The 22,696-nt window shown below is 35.6% G+C and overlaps 1 protein-coding gene and 1 pseudogene across 2 annotated transcripts; both read right to left on the bottom strand.

Moving 5' to 3' along the window:
• Positions 1-1,881: 1,881 nt before the first annotated feature.
• On the bottom strand, positions 1,882-11,790 carry LOC128225794 (integumentary mucin C.1-like). 2 transcript variants are annotated; one of them, XM_052935728.1, is made up of 8 exons: positions 11,617-11,788; positions 10,439-10,477; positions 9,465-9,806; positions 8,162-8,284; positions 5,994-6,107; positions 5,406-5,444; positions 4,963-5,292; positions 1,882-4,330 (listed from the first exon to the last, which is right to left on the bottom strand). In XM_052935728.1, exons 1-8 carry the CDS (start codon positions 11,681-11,683, stop codon positions 3,942-3,944), a joined length of 1,443 nt encoding a protein of 480 aa, XP_052791688.1. In that variant the 5' UTR covers positions 11,684-11,788; the 3' UTR covers positions 1,882-3,941. The 2 variants fall into 2 exon arrangements, with proteins under 2 accessions (XP_052791688.1, XP_052791757.1); XM_052935797.1 differs by lacking the exons at positions 5,994-6,107; positions 8,162-8,284 and having other exon boundaries at positions 11,617-11,790.
• A 1,850-nt stretch (positions 11,791-13,640) lies between these two features.
• The window catches only part of LOC128227880 (cryptochrome-1-like), a 17,361-nt pseudogene continuing 8,305 nt past the window's right edge, over positions 13,641-22,696 (bottom strand).

Here is a 22,696-nt window from a genome sequence, read left to right as displayed (position 1 = left end):
TCAATATTGAGCCAACAATAGAATCAAATAGTTGACAAAATATTTTAGGTTTAAGGTCGTATTCTTTGCATTTATATAAAAAAAGTATTCATGGCCTTAAGAGCTTTTCCAACCAAATGCTCTTGATTCAATGTAAAACTTCCAGTGTAAATTATCACAGTACCTAAATAATTAAAGTTAGCAATAATATCGATAGTATGGCCATTATATGTCCAATGCTCGTTACGACGTATTCCACCCCGTTTACGGAAAACCATGATTATGTTTGTCTTTGGTGTATTTACATTTAATCCCCATGCTTTGCAATACGAGTAAAGAGTGTTTAAATGGTTTTGGACTTTCTCGACTTCCTCCACGAATAGTCACTGGGCTTACAAGATCTGTTTCAATAAAAAGACTCCTAGAAGAAATTGGCTGGGTTACACTATCAGAGAGACGAAAGATGCAAAACATTATTATACTGTTTAAATTCAACAAAGGCGATATAAGTAATACAAGTAACTACATCTTACGTAACCAAATGAATTACGCAGTTGTAGCACGTCGACTAGAAATTTATTCGAACTCTGTAATACCATTGTCAGTTAAACTATGAAATGAATTAGACTTAGAAACTCGTAATTTAGAAACACTGTTCTCGTTTAAGTATAAATTGAGAAATAAGTTCAAAGCGGCCGAAGTACCATCATTTTTTCTCTCAGGAGATCGATTTCATCAGGTCCAACATGCTCGAATCAGAAATAAGTGCAGTAATTTGAATGCGGATTTATTTTATAATCATTTGCATGAAACTCCATTATGTTCTTGCGGCAATACACTAGAAGACGATGATCATTACTTTTTTAGATGTCCAAAATATGTTAATGAAAGACGCCAACAATTTTTAAATACACGCACTTTCCACCCATTAAGCGCGGAAAAAATACTTTTTGGTATCAATAATTTAAATGAGAATGGCAACAGCATACTATTCCAACAAGTCCAGCCGTTTATTAAAGCAACGAAGCGTTTCGAACAAATCTCTTGAATTAATACTGCGTTATTCTAGAATATAGCCAAACAGGTCAAGAGACGGTACGAGGTTAAAGGCATAAACATCATTCAATTCGTTTAAAAGTTTTTTGTTTTGTTTGTTTTTTCTTCTGCTCTTACTTTTGTCGAATTGAAATATTTTCCTTTTTTCATTACTTTTCCCACTTTTCCCCTGTATGTTGTAATTTGTTGCAAGGTAATTTATATATGCATATTTAGATTTCGTAACCATCTTGATAATTTATTCGGATTTAAGGGAGGACCGTTTTCTAATGTTGTAAAAACTTGTGGCCCAACCTTTTTCCTTTTGACAAAGTAAAATATATCATGCTTTTCATGTTACTTAGATTTATTTTCTTGTATGTTTTCTTTTGCATGCATTGTCAAAAAGTGTACAATTATGAAGCCATAAAATACGATTTGATCGGACTTCCGCTGGCGATTTCCCTAAAATGGCCATATCGTCAGCAAATTGCAACATAATTAATACAATGTCATCAATACTTAAACCGGAAGTGATGCTATCTTGTATATATAGTTCTAAGTCCTCTACAAACAGGGAAAAAGAATCGGGGACATAACCTCCCCCTGGCGCAGGCAAACGGCATAACAAAAGTATTCAGAGTAAGATGTACATGATTTAACACAAGATTTAACATTTTCATACATATCTTTCACTTTTCTAAGTAATTTACTTTTTATACCAGACTTATACAACATAAACCACAGAGCATTGCGATAAATACGAAATCCGAATTGTGCATCCGAAATAGTGGCATTAGCTTAACAAAATGACTCGATGCGCTTATTTAAAATTGTTGTTAATACTTTTGAAAAACAACTAACAAGTGTAGTTCCTCTATAATTATTGACATCATTAACAGAACCTTTTTTATGGAAAAGAATGATGACACCTTCTGTCCACTTTTCTGAAAAAAAACAGACGCTAAAATGCTATTAAATACATCACAAAAGTGGCTTGTTAATATGTCAGCGCATTCAATCAAGTACTCATTTAATATGCAGTCGCTACCAGCCGATTTATTTCGTTTTAAATGCTTTATTGCGTTACGTACTTCAATAATAGAAATAGGTTGGTCTAACTCTGGAAAGGTAGAGTCATCAAAATCATTACTTGCAAACAACTGTTCAGCCTCGTTGTTATTGCAATCAAACGTATTGTTGCTAAGATTTTTAAAAAATGTTTTAAAATGTTCCAAAGGGATTTTACAATTGTAAACTTTATTTTTTGATTTAATAAATTTCCAAAATTCTCAAAGTTCTTTTTTCTTAAATTCTCAATATCCTTCATTTTTTTACGATAAGCAAAGTTTTTCTTTTTACGAAGTAAATCTTTATAAGACTTATTTTGTGCACACAGACTAGCTCTGTTAATATCGTTTTTGTTCGAATTAAAAATATGTAAAGCTTCTTGGCATAATCGCCGTGCATTAAAACATTCATTATCAAACCAATCTGCATTTTTCTTACAACTATCAATATCAAACAATGGCTTGTTACTATAAGTACAGCGTTTAGAAAATAACGGGTCCGCGACATTGCGGATTGTAACCATAAATCTATCTGAAACATCATTAATTGGCAATCTATTTGAACAGTTTGTATTATCAACAATATCATCGAACACAGGTAATTTTGTAATAATCCCAGTGCGAAATTGTTCACGTAGAGTATTATCCCATTTAAATTTAACATCAGTGTATGTATCGTAACTATTCGAAAAATAATTACAATATAATGAAAACAGTATTGGAGCGTGATCGCTCCTTTCATTGAAATCGCCAATAGTAAAGTCGGATATCAATGAAAAGTTACATTCATGGGTCAATAAGTAATCAATTACGGAAGATCCGTTATGAGAATAAAAAGTATGTTTATAACTGTCACCAATTCTACCATTTAAAATGCGAATACAAGTTGATTTTCAAAAATCTAGCAATTTAATCCCAAGACTATTATGTACGTTTTCAACAGAGGCCCTAATCAGGGACATAGTCTAGGTCGTCAAAAACAGTATTAACATTATCATGTGTAATAAAATCGCATTTGTTGCCTCCACGGCTATTTAAAACACCAGATAAAAATATTTTACCAAATTCAGAAAAATATGTAATGTCATTTTCTAGAATTTCATATAGATCTACGTTAAATGTAATGTAAACTGGCGAACCTTCTCCCCATATATAAGATGCACAAATATATACATCCTCCTCAGTATTAAAGAAATTACGATCTAATTTTAGCCAGATAATGATATCATAATGGGTTTTTACCGCTATTTCTACGTGCGTTTATGTTTTGATTTTTTCTGTTAAATTAAACGAACTATAACCGCTTAAATAAACGTTACTAGATGAATTTGTCAAAGTGTCATATAAAAAAACAAATATCAAAGGAACTTATCAAATCAGTAAAATCAGTATTGCTCTTTCAATACAAGAGGATGGACACCTCACCGTCGTCGTGTCCCTATGCCCTCACGGCGGTTCCGTCGAAGTAGAGGGTGTCGTAGGTTAGGTAAGCCCTCTTACCCAGCCGCTTCGCCTCTTTCATCTTGGGAACCAGCTTCCTTCTCTTCTGAATGACATCCAGGGGGAATTGTTCAAAAACTCGAAACTGGGTCCTATCAAGCTGTTTCCATGATTTACGAACCATTTCCCGGTCTTTGAAAAAGAAAACTTTGCAATAATATTCCTGGTCTTGCCCGCAACTGGGGAACCTGGTGACCGGTGAACCTTCTCAAAACGAATATTGTCCGCTACCTCACGGGCGATCTTAAAGGCGTCATGGAGGTGCCGACGCGGCTTCCGCTCTTACCCTTCCCTTGCTCGTTCCCGTCGGTGTTATCCTCGGGCACCCCGGTGAAAGCCAATATATATGCAAAAAAGTTACAAAAACATGCTCAGTAGCAAAACGTTTAAACATAAACCCGGTTTAGTGGCAATGCTCATGGATTGAGATTGCAGATATGAGACGTCGTCACGCAGAGTATCTCTCTCCTTTTCCAGATTCTGCATCCGCTCTGTCAGGACAGCCGCGTGCATATCGGCCCCCTCCACCTTGTCTTTGAGACGTTTTACTCTCGCGTCAACTTTCTTCACTCGGTCATCAAGCGCTACCCACAACTTTTTTATGTCGACCTCAAAAGATGCCATTCTTTTTTCTAAGGATTCAATGGCCCGTAACTTTTTTTCTACGGTTTCAAGTCTACCAATCACGGCATTCAACACATTCAACAAGTCTCGGTTTGTAGGTTCACTGCTGCTTTCTGACATGGCTGCAAACATAAAACTATTATTTGGCTAGGCCTTACAAGCAATGAATGATTACATCACTATCTATTATATTACTTAAAACATTAGTACCCAACGAATTGTCAATTGTTTTACGAGTTTCTTAATTATTCATCTGAAGTGTGGGGCTTTTGTAAATTAAGATTTTGTAAACACTCATCAAGCAATGTCGCTATATATATGGGGGATAAGGCAGATTTTCACCATTAGGTTCGCAGCATTAAGTCGTGGGTAAAAAATATTATCTTTTAACAATTCCAGGGAAATATTGCGTGATTTAAAAGCTAACAATCATAACTGGTTATTTGACTGGTTTAAAAAAAAATTGCATACATACGGTAGATTTCTTTTTTTGAAAGTAAATATTCAGTGGTGCGGCGGGGAATCGAACCTGCGATCTGAATATAAACCAGTATTGATGTCCATTTTGCAAGGAAATGGGAAATAACCACTGGTGGGGATCAAACTCACAGCCTTTTGTGTGAAAGAAGGAAACCGATACCACTAGACCACTCTCATCATGACTATTTAATTTAACAATGTAGCTCAAGCTTATTTACATGATTGATGCATTCATAAACTTTGCAAGATACATCACAGCTTTGAGTGTACTTACATGGGTTAGTAAGTAGGGATGATTTAGGAGTCACTGTTGGCTTTGAACCAGTTGAAACATCCTTGTTACTCCTATTTTCAGTAATTTCGTTCATAACTTTTCTTGTGGGTTTTATCTCGTTAGTTTGCTCTGCTGTTCTAATGTCGTTTGTAGATGTTAGTGGTGGTGTCGTTGTCGCCTTTGTCGTTGGTGTTGTAGGTTTTGTTGTTGTCGTAGGTTTTGTTTTAGTGTGTGTTTTATTTGTTCTTGTAGTAGTGGTGGAAGTTGTTGTGGTGGTAGTAGAAAAATGCTGACTTTCGAAACATTCAACTTCTATCAAAGGTCCGGTATCTGTGTAGATGAATAATAACATAAATGATAGTTAATTAGATCATTTGTCCATAGATTTATCTATTAACATGACGGCGAAATTCATTGTTTGTTTTGTATTTTTTTAAACGTACCTTGCATTTGTTCTTTGTCGTTTTGCCCATTTTGAAATCCTGAAAATATACTCACATATACATTCTAAGTCTGTTTAAACGACATTTTAGTAGGGAAATCCTGCATAATGCCCAAAAGCATTCGTGTGAATTTGTTCCTCAACACATATAATTACTATTTTAAACATTACTTTGGACATAAACTATTTTACTATGACAATCGGTACGATAGTTTAGTATGACCTTCCGCAGGAATCCGCCTCCGAGTCAAAAATGCTCCCGAATGCGATACGTAGTCACAGACATTCAGAACGGACATTCATTAGGAGTGCATGCATGAGATGACAAATGAGAATCGAATTACAAGCTCAAATTATTGAAACGTTTCACTTTAATATCTCTCACATTGCATTGGTTCAGACATAGTCTGTGACACAGAATGATTAAATAAAATTTGATTTTATACATCCACAAATAATTGTTTCCTCTGATCATGATAATATACAATTTAACGTTTGATAGAAAATAGAAGTTTTTCGTTCGGCCAGCCTTTCCTATTTTCTTTAGAACGTTAACATGTATATTTTTATATACGTAAACATTACACACCACAGTCTTTCTCGTCCGTGTGATCTCCACAAGTCGACACGTTGTCACAACGATCAGATTTTCTGAAGCAACCATTTCCGTCCATACAGGCTTCCATGCCCTTAACGCACTTTGCTAGGAGAAAGAAAACATTATGACCAGTTATACATTTCAATGACTTTAATAAGTATAATAAAATTGAAAACCTATATGAAATGTATATTGCAAGACAATTAATCCTGTTAACGTTTCTATAAACGTTTGCATTTAGCAATAGTTGTAAAACTAGTATAATAATTGTGCCTTATGTTAAATAACACGCATATATGCATGTAACTTGAAAGCCAACAAGATAATTTTAAGGCCTAACATTAACAATATGTATTTGTGGGCATTACTTTAAAAAAAGCAACAATCTGCAACAGGAGCCGGCTGCCAGTTGCACGGGGAAATCAAATCGGAAGGACCATGGGCCTTTATTTTAAAAATTGGTCCTTGGATGCTCTTTGTGTCTCACTGTGTATGAAGTTTGGAACCGATTCCTCTTGTGATGCTCTTTGTGTCTCACTGTGTATGTAGTTTGTACCCGATTGGTCTTTAGATGGTCTTTGTTGCTGACTGCGTATGTAGTTTGTACCAAATTGGTCTTTAGATGATCATTGTATCTCACTGTGTATTGAGTTTGTACCCGATGGGTCTTGGGATGTTCTTTGTTGCTCATTGTGTATTGAGTTTGTGCTCGATGGGTCTCGGAATGCCCTTTGAGTCTTACTGTGTATGGAGTGTATACCCGATGAGACTTGGGATGCTTTTAGTGTCTCACTGTGTATGGAGTTTGTGCCCGATGGGTAGTGTGATGCTCTTCGTGTCTCACTGTGTATGGTTTTTGTAACAGATGGGTCTTAGGATGCTCCTTGTGTCTCAATGTGTATGGAGTTTGTACCAAATGGGTCTTGTGATGCGCTTTGTGGCTCACTTTGTATGGAATTTTACCCAATGGGTAATGTGATACACTTTGTGGCTCATTGTGTATTGCATTTGAAACCGATGGATCTTTAGATGCTCTTTGTGTATAACTGTGCATGGATTTTGTTACAGATGGGTCGTGTGATGCTCTTTGTGTCTCACTGTGTATGTATTGTGTAATCGAGAGAGCCTGTGATGCTCTCTGGGTCTCACTGTGTATGAAGTTTGTATCATATGGGTCCCTAGATGCTCTATGTGTCTAACTGGATATGGCTGGCCCTAGGTGCTATTTGGGTGACATTGTGTACGGAATTAGTATCCAATGAATCGTGGGATGGTTTTTGTGTACCTCTTAATTCGGAGTTTGTACCAGATTGGCTCTTTGTCTTTCACTGTTTACGATGTTTGTTTCCTATGTGCAATTGAATGCTCCTTGGTTCTTTGTGTAGAAGGAGTTTGCACCCAATCGGTTATTGAATGATTTACTTTTACACAGAGTAAGTACCAGATTAGCCATTGGATGTGTTCTGATGGTTCTAGGAATGCTCTTTGGGTTCCACAGTTTATGGAATTTGTACCCGATAGGGCCCGTTATGCTCTATGGTTCAATTGTGTACAGAGATTGTACAAGGCGGTTCCAGGGATGCTCGTTGAGTCCTACTATTAACGAAGTTTTTAGACGATGGTTCAAAGGATGCCTTTTGAGACCTACTGTAAACAAAGTATGAACCAAATGCGGCATGAGGTGCTTTTGTGCCACTGTATTAGGAGCTTGTACCCCACTGAGGCATGGAAGGCGATTTGAGTTCTCACTCTTTGGGTTGTTCCCAGTAAGACTCGGATAACTTATAGGATCTTAGTAGCTATAAGAAAAAAAAAAAGGTTTGGACAAATCATGGGATGTCAGAAGCTCTACCGATTCGGACAAACATTGGGTTAACAATGAACTTATAGTTAGTATACCATTTTGCTGTATAGACGCATGTGGCGTTTGCACATCCATAGAGCACGAACAACCTTTACACACGTAGTGTTTACGGCGTTTAAACCTCAATGAAGCGCAAAGTGCATTAGGTCTGTATCCCCTCAGCGTCGGCTACCAAAGACTGACCCATTTCATTACATCCATCTGACTCTCCCATCTCGTAAGTAACGGAAATGGGTCAATCGATGGTTTCCACTTTTAAGTAATGGCATTTGGTAGTCCGAGTCCAGTCGATTACCTGTGTTATAACAGTCTGTTTCATCGGATTCGTCGGAGCAGTCCGGCTGTTGGTCACATCTGAAATCCTTATTGATACACGCTCCATCATGTTTGCACTGGAACTCTTCCGCGCCGCATAGATCTTGAGCAGTCATATATATACTAATACAATTTTCTTATGTAAGGAAAAGTTACTGTATCGACGAGAACCATTTCACAAGGGCAGTGGGTGTAATACTGAACTGTTTAGTTACATAGCATCACTTTATCACGGGCATTTATTTAGAAACCGCACGCTATGTATTGCGCTGTAAAATCTATTGTGCATTTATTTTAATATCTCATGCTCCAGATAAGTACTGAATTCATGCATACACGACAAAAGAGAGAATATCGCAGATACTATATATACAATTGACACGATGACATTAGCGATAAGGCTACGCCTACAATGTCAGGTGACCACATAATATCCGGCCCTCAGACAAGTACGCAGACGCAGACGATTATAATATAGAAGCTATACTTGACAATGGGATAAGGCGATACGTAACAAAAAAACAAAAAAAAACATTAAGTTAGTAAATAATTTTTAATTGAATGCAAAGTATGATTTAAGTGGAACTTATTTAGTGTCTAAACAGTAACATAATTTATTTCTAAATAATATCGGAAATTTGTGACGGTAGAAAGGTAATCATTATTTCAAAACGAACAACGACGTTTGTTTAGATCAAATGTCAAAACGCAATGGTTTCCGCTGTTTTTATTCATTTCTGTATTATGAATCACTTGTGTCATACAAGATAAATAAATCACAATTATTTATATAACCACCGTAATGTTTCTTTTAATGTATTAATATCAATATTAATGCTAACTTGTCATTTTAAACTGAGTTGTTTTCCCCTTAAACCTGAGAGTAGGATAATTTATATATATTTATATGTATACGTTAGTATATATCAGGAACATATTTTGTAATAAGTATAAGGTAAACAGCGTAATCAAACTTCTTATGATAAGTGGAGATTGTCGGAGGTCATGGCAGATATCATTTGGCAACTGTTGAGCCCCGCCTAATTTAAACGTTGATTGGTCAGTCGCGTATCGACCGGCTAGTCTGACTGACAGGCCGCGTTATGTTAATTATCGTACGAGCTTGAGATGTTTGTATGATTTTTCGAGGCTACGATCGTTATACGCATGCAAATAAGTTTATATTGTCGCAAGAATTGCAGGTAATGAAGACAGTTATGAGTATTACAGAACAGCCATCTTACTACACTAACGGTGTTTACTATGATAAGAATAAAAATTACCTGGCTTCATGCGTGCACAAAAGTCTGCCTCAAATGGTTGGTGAAGTTTGTCCAATGTGATATTAACGATCATTTCAGTCCCAACTTTGATGGTCCTATGCATTTCAAACGAACACTCTTCTTGTGATGATTTGGAGCTATGGTCGCTTGGATTTTCAAACTTGAAAAGGGAGCCGCACGTTCCAGGTGGCCCAGCCATGTATAGAGAATAAAACGATACGTCTTTGAATGTTGCTGTACAGTGACAGACAGTCGACCTGATGTTTACAGTCCGACGGGCTTCTGATGTGTCTATGTAGACTTCCGGTCCCTTTAGTGTGCCGGCTGTGCACATTTTGATCACTGGAAGTAGTAATCTGGATGTTTAAGTACCACTGTGATGTCATACTATGGCAACTAAAGTATACACTACCAAGTTGGTCATTGCAAAAACACCCCAAACAAGTCTGTTTAGTTACAGTATTGGTTGGAATCAATTAACAAAACATAAGTACATGTCTACTGCATGTAGCATGTCTTTTGGGGATCCTTTCATACCAGGGCATGGTAATGGGAAACGGTTTCAGTTAGAGATGGCATTTTGTTTCTGTTACATACATATAAATATTATAAGTAACGGGGTTATAAGAAGCCCCCGTATAGGATATACAAGTCAACGTTACGGGGCGAATATAGTTTTCGGCGCCCTAAATCGAAATCGGAAAAAAGAAGCCATTTTGGCACGAAATAAATTTGGTGACCCAATATGGAAAAATATGGGGTCCCCGCGTGACTGGCGTTGCGTTATTTATGCTGGAGGCGTGATATACATGAATAAATATATACGTCTAAGCGTTTTCCATTGAGCTGTGACTATACTGCTATAGTTATGATGAGTGACAATGCATGTGCCTTTAAAGACAACCTTGGGTGCCAGTAAAGGTGATTTAACTCAGTTAAATAACGAAAACAAAATGTTGTTCAGCAAACCCTACCTTTCGTCGGGTTATTATTTCCCGGACAGCCACAGTAGCCTGGTAAAATAAAGGTGATCGTTATTTAATGCGTAAAATAATATTGTTTTTTTCGGAAAAATAGACAGCGAAGAAAAAATTCTTTTAAAATACCGTTGGTAAATTTTAAAGCATTCGTTTAACTTTAATACGTAATATATTTTTCTAAAATGCCTTTATACATAATAAAGTTTATGTAGCGTTTATATGCCGAGATTTACTATCGGAGGTAAATATGCCCTACTTGGACAAATATATAACCGTACTCCCTTGGTAATTTCATATCTTTTGACTGAGTAATTGATTTGCCCTCCGGTGTGTTTTGATTTTGGCAAGAATTTACAGTAAATAATTGACAAATATAACAAAATAATGGAAGTTAAATTACTATAAATACAATTTTTATTATTTTCTTCATTATTTCCTCATCAGACTGTGTTTGAACTACCATGTTTAGACATGTTGTTTTCAAGTTTGGCTATTAGTTCTTTCTTTGAGGTTAATATGCTATCAACATGTAGTACTCACGTGTTCAAATACATGTTCATGTAATGAAAAGATATCGCACTCAGCTAATGTTTAGGAAGTTACCAGGTGCAAAAACATACATAAATCGAATTATGTAAGAATGAAACAAACATGTCATTTTCTTTTCTTAATGTACAGACTTCTATATTATTTTCCTGAAATGACCTCAACATTTTATCGCTAAATGAAAAAGAGTGGTTTACACGTTAGAAATGTTTGCTATATCGTTTGTACTTTTCAACACAAATATGCTGTAATTCATTTAAAATATCCAGTGTTCATCCAATTGCCATAATAACCCGTTGGTATATTTGACATCGGGGGTAAATGTCCGGCATATAAACGCAACATATTACTAGCAATGCCGTTGTTAATATGAACAGTATTGTAAGAACTAATTTTAGTCAAGCCAATGTAGTTGCATAAAATGTCAAGATACTGTAGCTCCTTTTTCTGTTACACGGTCGTTAAAATTGAATTGTATTTCAGAATTCGTAAACTGTACATTGTCGGTCTTTTGTAATTATTATTTTTAAAATCTTTGAAAAGTAAATTAAGGTAAAATGACTTGCAAAACGACATATGTGCTAGCAAAGACCATGCAATTAAATGTTTCTGTAGATAACACTTACCATTGTCGACGAAGCTTAGAAATAGCAGAAAAATATGTGCTAATTTTTCCATCACAAACTTCATCATTAATCTATCTTCAATACACTTTCAAGATTATTGTTACACAATGAACCAGCATCTGTAAACACCACAGCGTATTTAAATCGTAATAGTTTCGAGTGAACAATTAACTACCATTAAAGTACTTAACCAGCAAGTCGTTCTCCTCAAACATACCTCTGTACATATACAGGGATGTACAGGCCGGAAATGGCGCTTTTATATCTCCATCTTGACGTGAACAGAAAACTTCCGGCGTTCAAGAGGCAGGCTTCCCGCTTAACCAATACAGTTCACGTGGGCTACTTGCACGAATACAATAAATTTCAATGACTTGTTTTTAACTACTTACAATGTTAAATTATGTTTTGTTACCTAAAATACTTTTTACAAACCTGACTCTGGGATTTTAAAAAAAAAATCTTTGTTTGAAACTCCGTCAATAAACTTGAGTCAGGAAATTTGAAGAATGACCACAGGAGTATGTATCAGTTTAAATGGTAAAATAGGTTGTTTGTTCAAAATATAGTTATATATCTCCGAATGATACTGCCACCGATGGGAATAACAGGCAAATTGAAACTGACCACTTTTGAGAAATAACTGGCCACAATGATTCTGCTGAAACTTATCAATCACTGGTTCTGTGTTATATAATTATATACATTATAAGAAGGTATCCAAAACCGTGTTCACCCCTGTCAAACTTTTTCTTATTATGCATGGATGTAGAAACATTACGTCGAGTTTACCTTCAGTATTCTCGTATGCACATAATCATATCAAAAAAAAAAAAAAAATTGACGATCCATCTCCGACTGACACTGCCTTATCAAAGGGGATGTTATTCTATTTATTTGTAAGCATACCCAATGACTTCTGTTAATCTTTTTGACACTTTTCGTTGTCGCCATAAATTTGCCAAATTTGAAAAGTTGTTGACACTTTTGTGGTGGACACAAAAACATAGTGATATTGTCGATAGACTTTTCCGTAAAAATGAAAATGCTTTTTGGTCCAAAATTTGATAAAGTCTTCCTCTGTAAAATCGAGTCAACTCCTTAGTACCCCAAACATGTAACAAATGGTGTATGTTTTACTCACTCAAAACTAACCAAAACATAAACTTTTGAAACGTTTTTATTTTGGACCTTCCCCACCCACTTTTGCACTGTGTAAGGCCCTTATACATAAACTTTTTTAACAAGTCCAATGCATTGTGTTGGATGCATTTGGCTCAACGGACATGCCATGGTGGTTAATTAGGTACGACCCAGTCATGTTTGAAATGTAGATTAGATTTTACTAAAAATACCTTAAATGCTTTATCCGTGGCAATGCATTGATTACAAAAATCAAAGTTACAGATACTATTTCGTATGCAAATGAGTTTTACTTCATACTTTTGTAATTATTTGGGTATTTTACATATTCAATTAGTATTTCAAGTGACTGATACTCAATGGTCTTGATTTAACTGATTTTAACATAAAAAGAGTATTTCCGAAGGAATTCATGATCACGCATACACAATTTAGATGTTTATGCAAATTTGATTTACAATTACATGACTATACTCACAAACCGTAGCTAGCCGAAGACCTTTCGACGCTTTAAGCACTTTGATTTAAGAAGCGAAAACGAGCTGCATGGAAAGCCTCGTATGCTCCTGCTTCAAAGTAAATGAACACACACGAAAACATATGCACTCAATCCTTTAATAATAGTACAAAAGTACGTGAGTGTGAGCATATGTATGTTGTTGTTTTGAAATGATATTAACGAGAGTGTTTTTGACAATATTATTCAATACAATATATATTCATTTATTCACCCATCCCATTCCCTTCCCTACCAACTAATCCAAGCTAAAAGCTGAAGATAATGTCCATATACCCACAGCTTCAAAATCCCTAGACACATGCCAGTGTTGGTCCCCTGCAGTCAAACTCACTGACTCCCCATCAAACCCCTTCCCCAAGGCTCACATTCCCACGAGTCCGTCACACAGCACCCCTTCACTCGTCTCCTGTTTACCCGAGGAGCAGATTCCTTTGTGGGTCCCCGGCAGCCAGACGAACTGGCCAACCTCGTCAGAGTTGGCTGGACAACAGTGTTCGATTTCTGCAAAAAATGGTATTTCATTTGCCAGTATCTTTTAAATTAGTTGGAGTCCCAAAATATCACTTATTCATAAGTGAAAAGCTCAATGTTCATATCTATGGGTAAATGCGAACAATTCTAAGTGGCATTGTAGAATGTACATCTTAATGGGTAAATGCGAACATTACTAATAAACATTATACAGTGGGTGAGAACCGCTATGTTAACATAAATCATTGTTCTTTCTTCTTCTTTCTTCATATCGAGGGGTATGTGAATAATTTGTTTATATATATTTGCAGGATTATGAAAATAAATTACTGGTTGCATAAGGTCTCATGGACGCTTAGATTGTCTTTATGTCCCGATAGGGAATAGTGTCGACAAACATGCTTTTGTTCAAGCGTATGTTAACTTAAACCTAACAACATAAGCATAAATATTTCAATGTGAACACAATTTGCTGCAATGTTAAAATCCGCTATGTCACAAAAAAACATGTAAAAGCATTAAATTGTAGCGATAAAGACCTATAGTACCTAGATCGAATCCTAATGCTCTTTATCATTATATCTATAAATACCATGAAAGGTCTTTTTTATTTATTATACCCATACCTTTGCTTGAGGCCATCAGTTTATTCTTGACTTCCTACATCATGTTGTAACAATCCTTGGAAGCCTTTGCGTGATCCACCATTGGTTTGGGGTAGTCTACGCCGATAACACAACCAGCCTTCTCCTGGACGGCTTTTGGGGCCTTCCACGGCTCAAATAGGTAACAAATGGGCATGTTCTTCAATATCGGCAGGTAGCGTCTATGGGGATTTTTATAATTGCTTGAATTGAATTAATTGATTGGCATGGATGTCAACAGTTATCTAAGTGAACCTCTACAATCAGCATGTCTAACAGTAAATGTCAACCAAATTGACAGTGTTTGGCATTTAGAAACAAAGAAAATCAAATCAGACTGACGAAAATAACACAAGATGACTGAAATTTAGTTACATGTGATACTAAGTCTGCATTTCTTTTACGTGGCAAATATTTGAAACCAAACACACCTAATATATACGCCATCGGGGTCCATCTTGCGTCCGTATCGCACAGGGACACTGGAGAATCTTCTCGAAGGCGGAGCTAGACATCCACATCCAGTTTCCAGCACACACCGACCAATCAGCATCCAACAGGTACTTGTCAAACACCTTTACAATTTACGTTTGCGTAAAACATACTTTAAAATGAAAGTATTTGAAATGTTTAATATAGTGTATAGTTTATATCATGGAGTTTTCAATAATTTCTTTATAAACGTTTTTTTACGTTTGTGTGAAAGATAACGGTTTTGGAGCATGCAACATCTATTTATTTGTAACAATTTTTATGAGACCTGAGATACAAATATCCACGCTGGTGAGGTGTTTTATATATACAGGAACAACTTTATATCTCAAGTAGTACCAGATAACACAGTAAACCGCCACCTTGAGTCCGTCCTCCCAAGAGAGCCAGAGATCCCTGCGAGTTAGGAAAGTGGACGTCGCGAGACGACACACGTAGTGAATCCAACCCTCGTTTTTCAGCTGCTTCATAATCGTATCAACCCATGGATAACCAGTCTCTCCCTGACAATAGTATGTGTGTTCTTCATATTATCGTAACATTGTTTTCTATATAACACTACCAGAAAGACTCAAACACGTGTTTATTTAATTACAAAATCGTCCTCCCCGGTATTTAGAAGATAAACATTAATACATCTCCACCAAGTGTAGATTCTAGCAAATGACATTGGCGAACCATTAGGCATAACTTAATAGAAAACTAAAGAAACACTTAAGCTTATACACAATGATAACTCTTGATCTTTTTACAGGCCTTTAATATATGATTTGACAAAATCTAGTGTTTTTTAACACCCCCCAAAACAAATACACAGAAAGAAGACAAACAAGTTATGTACCTGTTCCCATTTCTTCAGTCTATCCTTATCCTCATACCAGGGAATGTTCAGGCAGATTGGGTTGCTGTCCATCTTGTCGTAGTTTATGTTGTTCACAGACATCGTGTAGAAGTACTCCCGCTACATGAGCTGGCCGACCACAGATATCGTGAACGCCTTACCTGGGTTTATCTGATAGGGTAAATACTTTTACAGATTTGTTACTGAAAAGTCTCTCAGAAAATTAATCTTACAACAAACCGTGACCTAGCTAGTTGCTGTTTGTATGTAACTACTTACATTGACATGAATCGAATAATTAAACTTTAGTGTATGGAGCACCAAATTAACATAAAGACAAATGTCTGAAAAGTTCATCAAAGAATGATATTCCTCTTTAATTCAATTAAAGATAGCTCCAGGCGAATACATTTTATGTATTGCTTCTGAATAAGGAGTGGCTGGCCATGACAAGTTCAACCAAATGGGAGACGTGAATAATAACCACAGTGAGTGAAAAGGACATTTATTTAATGTCAAAATTAAAAAATAAATACGAGTACGGCATCACGTTACCACAACTGAATGCCTGTGAAGGAAAATGTCCGCCCCATTATGATGTAACTTTATTTGTTTTTTAAAACTCTGTGCAAAATATATTAGATAAAATATGTATGCTTCAACACAAGTGACAATTACTTTTGTATTTGTATACAACAGCGAACTCTTAAAATGGATTTTACTAAAACAAACAGCAGCCAATTGAATAAACTGGAATATAATTTGGTTTTGTTCAAGTGAGTCAAAATGTTTATTGGTCAAGATGTGTCCTATAAGTAATATTTACTTATTAAATTGCTTGTACGGGTAAGCAAGCCAAAAAATATCCCGCGGATAACTTATCCTGTTTCTTACAATTGCAATTTGTAACTGTGAGGGTGTACCTTGATCTAAAGGCATCGTTTACACTCACCATCTCCTCAACATTCAATCTATGCCGAAGTAGGTCCAGAGCCTTTGACTCGCCGCCCATCCAAATGTTATGGCGCTGATTCTGTTCTTCATTTTCCGCAAATACACCTACATAAAATCCCATGAAATCCCATAGTAACTTTAGGAGTGATAAACTGTGGTCTAAGCTACCGTCATAAACATTCGCAAACACATATTCATGAAATCAAAATTTAAATCAAGGACAGACATCCAAACTGTCGTCGTAGCTACCTTAATCAACATTCGCAAACCCATCTACATAAAATAACAAAGTATATCAAGGCTTTGCTCACAAACTGTTGTTATAGTTACCTACATAAACGACACAAAGTGTAGTGTCCCTATATTAAGTCATGTTCAACCTAAATGACATTTAAAGAATGACTAAGTAAGAATAGAATAATACTGTCATTGTTTTAAAGAAATAAGGTTTACAAATAAATACAAAAAAAACAACAACAAGCTTTACAAATAAATTTTAATAAACATAGCTTTACAAATCAATAGACGCTTATACAAGTGGTTACTATGAAACGAGAAGAAAATGCCTGTATTGATTTTTCTTGCCCAATACCATTACACCATGGAAGGAAATTCGTGCACCAAAGTAACAGGAAAAAAACATTATATTAATCTTACCGAGGAAGATTAATTATTGTTATTGCTCAAAATCCGAACAAGTTACATCAGCATAACAGTACAAGTTAGTAAGAACTTTAACATATTGTTTACCAAGTGATTGGGTATACTTTAAAGAGCTAACATACATTAATAAACCAAGTGACTTGGAAAACTTCAAAGAAGCTACGCCTATTAGTAACCAAAGGACTTGGTATACTTAAAAAACTACTTTTTTTACTTACCAAGTTAATGGTTTAACTTCACAGAACCAACGCTTATTACTAACCAAGTGAGTTCGTATTATTCAAACTTTTATTCAAAGCACTTACCCATATCACTGACCTAGTCATTGGTTATACTTAAAAACCTACGCTTATTGCTTAACATATGAGTTGGTATAGTTCAACTAACCTACCCTTATTACTTACCAAGTGATTAAACCTACACTTATTATAAACTAAGTTTGGGGGTATACTTCAATAAGCCGAAACACATTATTTATCAAGTGAATGTTTATTTGAAAGAAGATACACTTCTGAGTGATAGGGACTTCTTAAAAAACGTTGACTTCTTACTTACCAAGTGAGTGGATAAACTTCAAAACTCCTACACTAAATACTTACCGAATGAGTGGATATCTGAAATGCCAAACAACTTGTCGTGGTCGTTATGGATATTGAATGTGACTTTGGATAAGTCATGGACATTTACTGGTTTGGCGGGTCACCTACAACTTACCAAATGAGTGAATATCTGGAATGCATAACAACGTGTCGTGGTCGTTATTGATACTGAATGTGAATTTTGATAAGTCAGGGACATCTACTGGTCTAGGCGGGTCACCTACAACTTACCAAATGAGTGAATATCTGGAATGCATAACAACGTGTCGTGGTCGTTATGGATATTGAATGTGACTTTTGATAAGTCATGGATATTTACTGGTCTAGACGGGTAACCTACAACTTACCGAATGAGTGGATATCTGGAATGCCCAACAACTTGTCGTGGTCGTTATGGATATTGAATGTGACTTGGATAAGTCAGGGACATTTACTGGTCTAGACGGGTAACATACAACTTACCGAATGATTGGATGTCTGGAATGCCAAACAACTTGTCGTGGTCGTTATTGATACTGAATGGGACTTTTAATAAGTCAGGGACATTTACTGGTCTAGACGGGTAACCTACAACTTACCAAATGATTGGATATCAGGAATGCCAAAAAAAAACTTGTCGTGGTCGTTATGGATATTGAATGTGACTTTGGATAATTCAGGGACATCTACTGGTCTAGGTGGGTCACCTACAACTTACCGAATGATTGGATTTCTGGAATGCCCAACAACTTGTCGTGGTCGTTTTGTATATTGAATGTGACTTTTGATAAGTCAGTGATATCCACTGGTCTAGGTGGGTCACCTACAACTTACCAAATGATTGGATATCAGGAATGCCAAACAACGTGTCGTGGTCGTTATTGACCTTGAATGTGACTTAAGATAAGTCAGGGACATCTGCTGGTCTAGGTGGGTCACCTACAACTTACCAAATGATTGGATATCAGGAATGCCAAACAACTAAGTCTTGTCGTGGTCGGTATTGACCTTGAATGTGACTTTAGATAAGTCAGGGACATCTACTGGTCTAGACGGGTAACCTACAACTTACCAAATGATTGGATATCAGGAATGCCAAACAACTTGTCGTGGTCGTTATTGACCTTGAATTTGACTTTAGATAAGTCAGGGACATCTACTGGTCTAGGTGGGTCACCTACGGCCACTGCCACCTGATTAAACAGGGAGTACGTCAGATTTACTGTGATTCTGTATAACCAACCATAAACAATGATCAATGCAAGGAAATATTCGCGTTTTTGATTCTGTTCAATTGTTTCCCCAAGCATTCATAGTGCATTGTTATCAATGTTTTACGTACAATATGGGTCATGAACAAATAGAGAAAATTAACCTACAATTAATGATCTACACCGAAAGAGGGTCAATAACAAATATGTGGACTGATTATATGAACATTATCCTTATATTATATTTATATTATTATATATATCCCCAAAATAGTCAGAATTTATTCTCTTAAAATGAGATATTTTATTTAAGTATATCGATTTTGCTTGTTATATTTAAAAGAAATGTCGGGCAAAACAGAGCAACCCATTTATGCCAAGTGACGTTGTTTTCATAGGTGTACCAGCTATAAAATAAATATAGTTGACGTCATAATTTATTTAAATAATATAATAATTATTTATAAATGTTTGAGAAAAATCACCATACCTATCTTTCACTGCTGATGTAGTTCCAAGAATTAATCAAAGTACAGAGACTCCTAACACCGAAAAAAGTATTTAGAAATGAAGGAATATGGTCAAATACGAAATAATGCAGTTCAGAAACGTTTCTCCCACCTCAGATAAGTAGATCCATAAATTTAACCATGCTAGAAATTCTTTTCTTGTCCACGGGCGAAGATAAAATGCCCGTACGGAACTTCTTTTAATGATCACCACATTGTAATTACCTCCCTTGTTAAAGACTGTCGTCTGTAGCATCATGGAAACCTTGTCTTGTGGCAATATTTAGAACGCTTGTTAAATATTTCTCGCTTCAAATGTCACCAGAAAACAGTTTTCACGCACCTTTCAAGAAATAATGTTTCACTCTTCTTAGAACTATCTAAAGACCGATCAGACCATTCACATACTCGGAATCCCTGCGCGAATATCCATGGCAACCACGAATTATCGCATATCCGTACGAATTATTTTCACTAAGCACAACAGAGTTTCAGCAAAAAATACATTTTTACTTAATTGTGTTTTACATAGGTGGGAGAAAAAGCATCATCCATAGCCGTTCGTGTAAGATAGGTTCACCCCGACCCTCGCGCAGGGTGTTTTGTGGAAACTCGGTAAACCTTGTATCCGCAAAACACCCTACGCTCGGGTCGGAATTAACCTATCTTACACTCTCGGCCATGGAAGATACTTATAATCTCAATCTCTCTCATGTCTGTCCGTAATTTTGTTAGTTATTTCTGATGCGTAATCTGCCCTTATTTCGGGTACGCATACTTAAAACAAACGTATGTTCTTCGAAAAGTATTCTTATGCATACATCAGGGACGCAACAACTAATTTAAGTTTACCCTTACCTCTTTCCTAAAGTAGGTTATTTCCGTCGTAACTAGACCTTTCTATTACATCATTTACCGTAATCAGCCGTAAGAGATCAGTATCGATGCTTTAAGAGGCGTTAAGATGCTTAAGGGTTTACTTATTCGAAAGGCGCTGAGATGAAATTCATGTGTTTTGCCTTGAATCTTTAGTGTTGTGAAGACTTTGGACTGTCTTGTAATGATTGGTTTCTTGTTCTGTGTTTGCTTGACTTTGTTCATAATGTGATTAAACTGGATTTGGTTACATTTTAGCGACTGAAATTGTTACAGTAGTCACACTTGTTAACTTATTGACAGTTTCACTAAGTTCAAAATTAAGCTTATAATAATATATAAATATCATATGGCAGCATGTGTGACATTGATATTGTCAACCCGAGAGCAGAATGTCACCCGAGAGGTTAGCCAAGGGTGACATTCTGTTTCGAGGGTTGACAATATCAATGTCATACATGTTGCCATATGATATTTCTGTTATTATACCGATCAAAATTAAGTACATAAACAGTTTTAGAATGTATTCATTTCATTAAATTAAACATGTTTAACGAGGTAAATTCATTACATTTGATCAAATTCCAAGGGAAATATATTCTAGAGTCAAAAATGTATTTGAGCACTTTTCTTTGTTCTTAAAAAATACTCCAGTATATTTTTTGCGCTAGAATAATCTTTTCTTTGAAATATTGACAAATCTTTTTATCTACATTTTATAAGAAAATACGTTTTTAAAAAGTATAAAAAACATGCAAGATTTTGAATCATACTATGCTTTTATGTGGTAAAATAAGTTGAGATTGAAATTAAGATTAGATTTGAGTATTTTTGTGATAATGGGGCCAGGTGGCTCTATAAAAACATTATGAGAATCTGTTGTTACCGTTACTCAATTACTTTAAATTGCAGAAACAATTTCATTGTATTTGCAGCATTTAAATATCTGCAATAAAAAATCTCTTTTTTACATATTAATGCATTTTACATAGATGTCATTTTCTTTCCGCTTAATGTATACCTACTGGCGAATGACATCAGCCTGTCTCTTCTTGTTATATGTGTGTATATAGTCTTATTCTTGACAAAGCAATTCTATGTTTATCAATTTCGATATTAGAAAGGTCAGATAAAAATAGGTTTAAACTCAGCAAGACCCTTTTCCCGAGTTTTCTATAAATATATCCGTAAATCTCTGCTATCAAACATGTAAATTGTATATTTCAGACAGCTTGATTTAACCATATACCATACGTATTTGTAATACGTTTCTAACTATAATTATAACACCGCTATTATTTTGTTGTGTATCTTGTTTTAACCATACTTTATACAAACTCACACATTTGTAACATTTTTAATAGTTTGCATATTCACTGTTTTCAGTCAATATGTAATACAATTTACAGCATGTTTCCTAAACAAAGAATTTCTACCTAGCTCACCATGAACGATAATATTCTGAGTATAAGATCTTTACCCAAGTAATTACTATAATTAAATACATATAAAAATATATTAGCTTTTCATTCATATACTTTACAAACCTCTACTCATTACATTTACAAAATCAGGCTGGACTCTCGCGTTATTTATTGCTCTTTAGAACATTCAAATTTGAAAGGAGAATCCGGACTTTTCCAAATAGATAGTTTAGGTAAAATTTCAAAAAGTATATTCACCTTGAACATATTGTAAGAATGGTAAGGACAGGTCCGGTAAAAACGAACAGACGTCCACCATCTTTAATGAAATGTTCATCCAGGTCTCGCAGGCTCTCCAAGAGGAAACGCATGCGATTATAACCGGCTGTACGTGTGCCTATAAAAGAATATTTAGATTTAATGCGGCACCCTCAGAGATTGACCGTTTTGTATATGTTGTCTTGGAATGAGCAATTTTTACATAATTCTGGAAAACAGTGAAACAAGATTGATGACTAAAGATAGATCGAAGTTTTTCATATTTACGTTCGAAATTTTTTTTTATGGCAAACGGAATTACTAACGCTTTAAGGAAAATGTGTTTTCGGCAGTTTTCCAAATTATTGAGATATGTTCTATTGGGATTTATATTATATGATTGAATTGAAGGCATTGATACCAAAATCCGCTGATTCTGAGACAAAAGCTAAAAGAAAGGTCAAATTGTCAATCAGTTTGAATGCAGCTTTAAAGT

The sequence above is a fragment of the Mya arenaria genome, chromosome 1 (assembly GCF_026914265.1).
Source record: "Mya arenaria isolate MELC-2E11 chromosome 1, ASM2691426v1".
In the NCBI taxonomy this organism is placed as follows: Eukaryota; Metazoa; Mollusca; class Bivalvia; order Myida; family Myidae; genus Mya; species Mya arenaria.
Note: the sequence above shows the minus strand (reverse complement) of the source record. Positions and strands in the feature narration are given on the sequence as shown.

Bases quoted from the DNA above. Each gene is read 5' to 3' on its own strand.
- LOC128225794 (XM_052935728.1), bottom strand. From the start codon at position 11,683: ATGATGAAGTTTGTGATGGAAAAATTAGCACATATTTTTCTGCTATTT. The intron at 8,285-9,464 runs GTAATTTTTATT...TGACTGCTCAAG, and splicing joins TTGTGCACGCATGAAGCCAG to ATCTATGCGGCGCGGAAGAG. The intron at 4,331-4,962 runs GTAAGTACACTC...TTATGTTTGCAG, and splicing joins ATCCCTACTTACTAACCCAT to CCATGTCAGAAAGCAGCAGT.